The 7,374-nt window shown below is 37.9% G+C and overlaps 1 protein-coding gene across 1 annotated transcript; it reads right to left on the bottom strand.

The window, feature by feature from the left end:
• Window positions 1–4,314: 4,314 nt before the first annotated feature.
• Window positions 4,315–7,098, bottom strand: LOC124168370 (piggyBac transposable element-derived protein 2-like). The gene is made up of 2 exons (XM_046546578.1): window positions 6,860–7,098; window positions 4,315–6,474 (listed from the first exon to the last, which is right to left on the bottom strand). The coding sequence occupies exon 2, from the start codon at window positions 6,469–6,471 to the stop codon at window positions 4,657–4,659; it is 1,815 nt and encodes a 604-aa protein (XP_046402534.1). The 5' UTR covers window positions 6,472–6,474; window positions 6,860–7,098; the 3' UTR covers window positions 4,315–4,656.
• Between the last annotated feature and the right edge of the window lie 276 nt (window positions 7,099–7,374).

The raw sequence follows: 7,374 nt of genomic DNA, 5'->3' as shown, positions 1-7,374 counted from the left end.
TTCGTACATGTTCCGTTTCGGTTTACCAGAATCATTCACGCAAACAAAGATTAACTTGTACGTGTTAATGTACCCTGTAACCAGGTCTTTAGAAATAATGAGAATGGTCTCGCGAAGTAAGAACGGCAAAGCGTTTTCTTAAGGCCGCTTTACACGGTACACGGAATTGCGCAATCTGACGTACGTGCGAAGGCGCAATCAAAATTGCGTCGTGTAAAGCGGTGAATTGCTAGAACACGTGCGAGAATGCGTGGATGCGAGACGGCCAAATAGCCCGTTCTAATTTCGTTCATGCATTCGCGCAATTCCACGTCATTTTAGAAATTAATGCAGCTCTAACCTGCGCAATTCCGTGCCCCGTGTAAAACGGCCTTTATATCCATCCTCAGCGTCCCTTCCTCTGCGATCTTTTCTCACTCCGCACATCCTTAGATCCGTCCTTGCTTCCCGAGTTCAGGCGACCCGAAGAGGCATTAACCTCGTCCCACCCACACTAGTGAAAAAAGAAATATATGAGTATGCATGAGAGTCCCTTTTCCTCTTCATAGCCGTTCTTTTGTATCTTTTTTTTTCTTCTTCGACTCTCGATCCCTCCACCTATATTTTTATTCCCTCCTTTTTTCACTCATCCCGTTTCCTTTTTTCTCTTTTAATGCTTTCCGAGACGGCCGCGTTCCGTTATATAGTCCACTGGCCGAAATAAACAGACGCAACGGTGTTTCTTCACTCTCCCGCTGCCTGGGGAGGGGCGCTGGTGAGAGTGTTTTCGAATCGGAGGGGAAATTGTGATGAAAGGGAGAGTGGAAAGGGGAGTGGAAGATGTTTTGGTAAAAGGACGCTAGATGGTGGAGGAGGCGGCGCGCTAATAAAAGAAGGCAGGCCTGCGTTGTGGTTAAGACGAAAAATAAAAATAAATTTTCCGAAAAAGTAAACATTCTCAAAGAGCGTGAGCTTGTGCGCACATGTTACGGTCGAGAACTATAGCGAATCTTTTTGAAACGGTTGCATATGCAACATAATATTTATTACAATTTTTATCTGTCCAAATTTTACGCGTTTCAGCGCCTATATTGTTAATTACCTATTTGTCCTACATTTTCGGGAGATATTATAACAATGCCGTGATGTTAGTTTGCTGCGACTTTCGCTGCAAAATCGGATGTTGATAAGTTAATATTATATAGTATTTAAAAAATTGTGCATAAGTCGCAATTTGCAGATTAATGAAACCTCAGTACTTGAAGAACGCTGAAAATGTTGCTTGAACAGTACTTTAAAGATGCATGTAAGAATGCCCTACCCATCTACGAGGTTAATTGTGGAAATAGAAAAAGTATTTCCCAAAAATTTCGCAAGTGAATTTTGCGAAGGGCCTAGTAAAATAAATGCTATCGGCCAACTTGCGAAAGTTGTTTCATAGAAACTACACCCACCAAAATCGGTGTTTTCGCTAAAATATGACAAAATCAATGTGATGATTATATGTAACATGGTCATTTTATAATTAATTTTGATACTTGCTCCATGAATAATTTTTTGTAAAAGAAATGGCTATAAAATTATTTCTCTCGAGGGAGTAACTCAAATTTTAAATAACCGGACTCATTACATGCTAATCATGTAAATAAACGGCGACACATTGGTTTCAATCTCAGTATTTACCTATCCTTATCACCAATCCAATATTAAGTCTCACTTTAAGTCTTAGCAAAAAAAATTACATTTACCGTTGATGCTTCTTAATTGATGTCACTTAACAGCGGATGGTCTTTTGAAGACAGTTTTATTGAAAGTAAACGCTGTTCAAATGTACCCAGTCTCTAAGGAGAAATAAACGGTTGGCACTATAACTTCCTGTTTCAGAAAGATATTTTCTTTCGATGAAAAAAATGTAGAAGGCAGGGATCAATTATTTTCCCTTTGAGGGCGGGCCTTAGCCGCTATCTGACTACTGCTATATGAAAAGAAAGAAAAAACATGCTATGATTATCTCGCTGCTGCATCCTTAGAAGAGTTCCATCATAAAAAGAGGGATTTCAGAAAGAAAAAGAAGAATTCCTTCCCCAAGTCCGACCGGATCCTTTATCTATTCTGAGGACATCTGTGTTTGCCTGAGGTGGAGGTCGAGGCATGCATGCTAAAAGGAAGGTTGTTGAGGGAGTTTGGGTAAAAATCTCGTGTGTGGAGCTGGAGACAAACTCCGCAGTTGTTTTTATGCCCGTGGGTGGGCCATTCGCGATAAAGGAGACAAGGAGACTTTATGGGAGGCTTAAAGCTTACTCCTTCATTTGGGACCAACGCTTTTAAAACGGGGAAACGAACCTTAACCGAAAGGAACCCGCCCTCCTTCCTGTTCGCTCGCCGCACGTTATTCTTTTATTTTTTTACGCCGGTCGTTCTTAAAGGAAAAGAGTGAAGGCAGTTCATTCTACATTCTGTATACTCTATCGCTCTCACGAGAAAAATTCTCAAGAGGCGTGGAAATTTTAAAACTTTTCCGCAGGGCTGCAGATTGATAAAGCCCTTCTATTTTACGTCAAAAATTATTTCTATGCATTAAGAAGTCTGGCGCCAAAATTTTCGAGACTCTCAATATACGGCGCCCAGTGGAGTTGATAGCTACTGAATATTAAGATTATCTTTACCACAAAAAATACCTTTATGATACCCTTTTAGAATTCTAATGGGTAAGTAGCAGTAGGTTAGTCTTCACAGATATAATTATTCCTTAATAAAAATTCATCGTAGTGTAAGACGTTACACAAGCATGCTAATGATGTTGTTTGGATAAAAGGTCTGGTTAAAATGTAAGATACCATCTTTATATTTTTAGCATTAGCTTAATCTACCATGCTGACTATATCACAAACAATTAGTGCAGCAATAACTCTCCGTATTATTTTGGGAAATTTAGCTCGAAAATATTATCGCGTGATGAATTTAAGTTTACATTTGATAGGTGATGGGATAAAAAAATTATGTAAAAGTTAATAAATCTTAGAACTAAGCCAGTATTATTTCATGAGTTTACAATAACTTTTGGTCCAAATTAATCTGTACATCATAGAAGGGATGTAAAAAAGATACAACCAATAATATCCTTCACATTTTCCATGCTCCGTCATGCATTCCATAATTTTTAAACTTTCATATTTAATGAAAAATTAATAAGAAGAAGTATTATCAAATATATGGAGAATAATAACACTACACTGTCTTTGAGGATGGTAATGGAGAAAAACCATCTATAAAATACATGTGAATTATCAAATGAGGTGGTGCAAAGTGAAATAATTCTAAATTACAACTCAAAATAACTCTGCCTTAATATTATCCATAAATGTGCAAAGTTATTTAGTAACACATACTTCACGAATAGGTATTCATCTATAATTGATGCATATTGGTTATACATGTTTTAAATGCAAGAAATGTTTAGGCAGTGTTGCTTTGGCACCGTTACCTAAACATGCTTTATTCACTTTTAGAGTCTTGACTCCAATAATTTGCTTTCATTTTACCCATTAGCATTTAATACCCCTGAAATATTCATCTTAGTTTACTATTCATTTACACACTTTGCTTGAAAGTTTATTTATGTATGAAACGGATAGATTGGAGTTGTTTTGTAGGTTTTTTTTTGGGTGCAACAACTTACAAATGCTTGGAATTTAACAGATGAAATTAGAGAGGTATTATTTGTACGCAAAAGTTCGCCCTGAAGACGCGCGGGCTCCGTTTCTTGGAAGTGAAGGAGGAAGAGAATACGAAATGAGTCGTGGAGAGGAACAATTGACTCATTAGAGAGGAAGAAAGATTCGGACGGTTGAAGATGCTTATCTCGGGAGCACTAAGCAAGGCGCCAAGTTGGGAAAAAATGAGTGCCGAAAACAAGTTCATTACGAAGCCTAACATTGTTATGGCATTTTATAATTCTAAATCGCTCAAGGGAAACCTTCTCTTCCTCGCTCCACTCCAGAGAATGTATGAAGAGCCAGGTTTTATGCTTAATTTCTTTCACGAAATATAAAATTGACCAAAAAATCTCTTTCTGAATTCTGCATTCCTTTTGAAATTTCCTCTCTATACCCATTCTTTTGGAGAAGAATGGAGAAAGTAGAGTGGACGGAGAGGAGGAGGAACGACGAAGTGGTGGATACTTGTTTAAAGTATACCGGGACTAGCCGCGGTGATAACTTTTACGGGAGTCACCCGCAATGCACAATCGTGCGAAAGATCCACAGAGAAAACATCATTCGCCTTGACCGGGATATATATCCACAGGGCAGAATGACGCCTCGGTAGCTTAACCCTTTCCAGTCCAAATAATGAATATGCAGCAAAAAAATTTATTTACTGCACTAAAATGACTTTGAAAGTGTTATATATGTGCAGAGAATCTTTAGTGCGTTCAAATATATATTAATACAAAATTTCAGACCTGATTCCAAATGGAATCAGTGGCCTTTTTGAAAGCAATGATTTCCGTTCTAACTGAAGTTTCATTTAAATAGTATACAGGTTTAAAACAACATAAAATTTGTAAATAATGTACAAATTACATTGTTAAATTATCAATTTATTTAATAAAACAAATTTTTGAACTTCATGTAGATTACATATTACCTTTTACATGAAATACAGGGGACAAATATATCATTTTACATGAAAAGTTTTGAAACAGTTTTTTTCGTTGGAGAAGCACAATGGTAAGTTGCATTTCTCGCACTTCACTCGCGTATAACTTTTTATGCACAATTTACATCTATTTTTAGTATTTACATGCAAAGGCCAATGATCAATCCCATCGAATCGAACATCGGCCACCGGCCGTGGTGTAAAAGTTCTTTTCGCCACTCCTTTTCCCTCCACACTCGGTGATGAAGATGGTCTTCCTCTCTTATTAGAGATATTGGGACCAAAGTAGAGTAATGCATGAGCTACAGATAATTTGAACTCAATCAAGGGCATATATTTTTCTTTCAATTGCTCACAATGTCTGCGGTATAACAGCCAAGCATTTACAACACTGAGGTCGATGAAGTGAAAAATCACCCTGAGGTAATAACGCTTCCCTTTGAGGTTTGTTCTGTAAAGTTCCAGAAGCATATCTTGTTTATCGACTCCTCCCATATGCTTATTGTACGCACGAACAATATTTGGCTGTGGCACGTCTATGTACCTTTTTTCTGCTACAGACCAGCGTCGAACATTTTCCACAGGATGAGCCCCAACAAAGTTGGAAATTAAATACACTGGTTTATTGTCCAGCCATTTCAAAACAAACGTATTTTCACTTTTCTCAAGTCTATAATCAAAGCTACCCCTCCCTTGTTTTTTCAACTCCTTGTCACTTTTCAAAGTGCATTGCCCTAGCCTATTTCTACGGATAGTTCCTGCAGCTAAAATACCATCTTTCCTTAGTTGCGAGAATAGTTTAGGCGAGGAAAACCAGTTATCACAATATAATTTGAAATTTTTGTGCTTAGGGATATTTTCTGCTAGCCGAATGACAATATCACCACTGATTCCAAGACCAGATTCTTTTACATTAGTTTGCTTGCCCAGATAAATTTCAAAATCATACACAAATCCGCTAACCCCTGCACGAGCAAAAACCTTCACTCCCCACTTGTGTGGTTTGCTTTTCATATACTGCTTCAATGCTGTATGAGCTTTCAAAGGAATCATAAATTCATCCACTGAATTATGCTCTTCCGGTTCCACTTTCAGGAAGTTTTTCCTTAGAGCATTTAAAAATGGCCGGATTTTGAACAGTTTATCGTAAGCAGGATCATCACGGGACAACATATTGTCATTATTATTAAAATGTAGATTACCTCGCAAAGTTTTGAATCTATTGCGAGACATGACATCTGCAATTTGACCATATCGCGACTTTTCACTCCAGAACATGGAGTAACTTGGCATTGTGACAATGCTCATAATCATATGAATTCCTAGGAGCTGATGTATTTCTTTGTCATTAGTGTTTACATTTTGGCATTTTTCCTGCACTGAATAGAGATTAGTTTGCTCTACAATATTACTTATCATATCATTATCAACAAAAAGCTTGAAATATGAAAATGGGGTGCTAATTTCATCAGGAGGTGGTGAAAATTGAGAGTCACATGAGGAATCAACATAACCTAGGTCTTCATAAGTCCATAATGACCTATTTACTTTTCTCTGCGATTGGTTCATTAGATGCGGATAACGTTGTGCCAAAGGCATGTCATCATCATCACTATCATCACTACACTTATTTACTTCAAAAGCAAGTCCGACATCAGGGATGTTCGGAAAACCCTGTACCTCGGTATTCATAACGTCAGGTCCGACTGCTTCTCTATTCAAAAGCCAATCCGGGTTTTCCTCTGAGATGTCTTCATCATCTGAGATGTCAATATCAGAGATGTCACCTTCTAAAATGTACACTATTTCCTTAGTCGTCAATGATGTCGCCATCGTCTGAAATGGAAATGATTCGGTGAAAATAAAATCTATTTTCCAAAATCCCTGTGGCTTTACTAAACATAAATACACTGAAAAAACAATTAGACAATTCCGTTCATGAGATATTCAATTAACACGTTCCGTCAATTCTAATTCGTATTTAAAATACCAACTATTTCGTTGGATCTCAACTAATGAGCTTACTTTCAGTAAAATGATGCTTTGCAAACTCGGTCAAACTTAACACATACATCTGGGCCACTGATTCCAAATGGAATCATGTTATATTTTATAAAATTACAAAGACATTTCCTCTCGCAGAAGCTTAAAATCTCTTATAATCAATGTCAAACAATGTCGAAAGAGCTCTTAATTTTTATGGTCAAAATACTGCACTTACCTCCGTTTTTCATTCATGTAAAACTCCGCCGATGAACTCCGAAGAATACTCACAAGCACATGTGCAGCAATCTTCATCAATAGCTGAAGATCGTATTTATTCTTGAACGGCGAGTCATAAAACCTGGTGGTGGCACTATGTACTACGGCCGCTAACGCTAAATAGAGTCCGCGGGGGATTTGAATTGATGCTCGAAGCAGGAAAGCGACGTGATTCCATTTGGACTCACTGGACCGGAAAGGGTTAACTGGCTAAAGCAATCGACCGGAAAGCGGGAGTTCCGGGTTCGTATCCCGGTCAAGGCGAATGATTTTTTCTCTGTGGATCTTTCGCACGATGGTGGATACTTCTTGAACATTGGTACACTCCAAGTTGGATTATGGGCTTACTTGTTGGGGTGGAGCATATTTTAACACCCTGAAATCAGCCTACTTCGTGCAGAAAAAAATTGTTAGACTATTATTGCTCAAAAAGCGTTACGAACATTCCCGTCCTTTATTTATTGAACTTAACAT

Source organism: Ischnura elegans, chromosome 11 (genome assembly GCF_921293095.1).
Source record: "Ischnura elegans chromosome 11, ioIscEleg1.1, whole genome shotgun sequence".
Taxonomy (NCBI): Eukaryota; Metazoa; Arthropoda; class Insecta; order Odonata; family Coenagrionidae; genus Ischnura; species Ischnura elegans.
This window is presented reverse-complemented; position numbering and strand designations above follow the sequence as displayed.

Bases quoted from the DNA above. Each gene is read 5' to 3' on its own strand.
- LOC124168370 (XM_046546578.1), bottom strand. From the start codon at position 6,471: ATGGCGACATCATTGACGACTAAGGAAATAGTGTACATTTTAGAAGGT.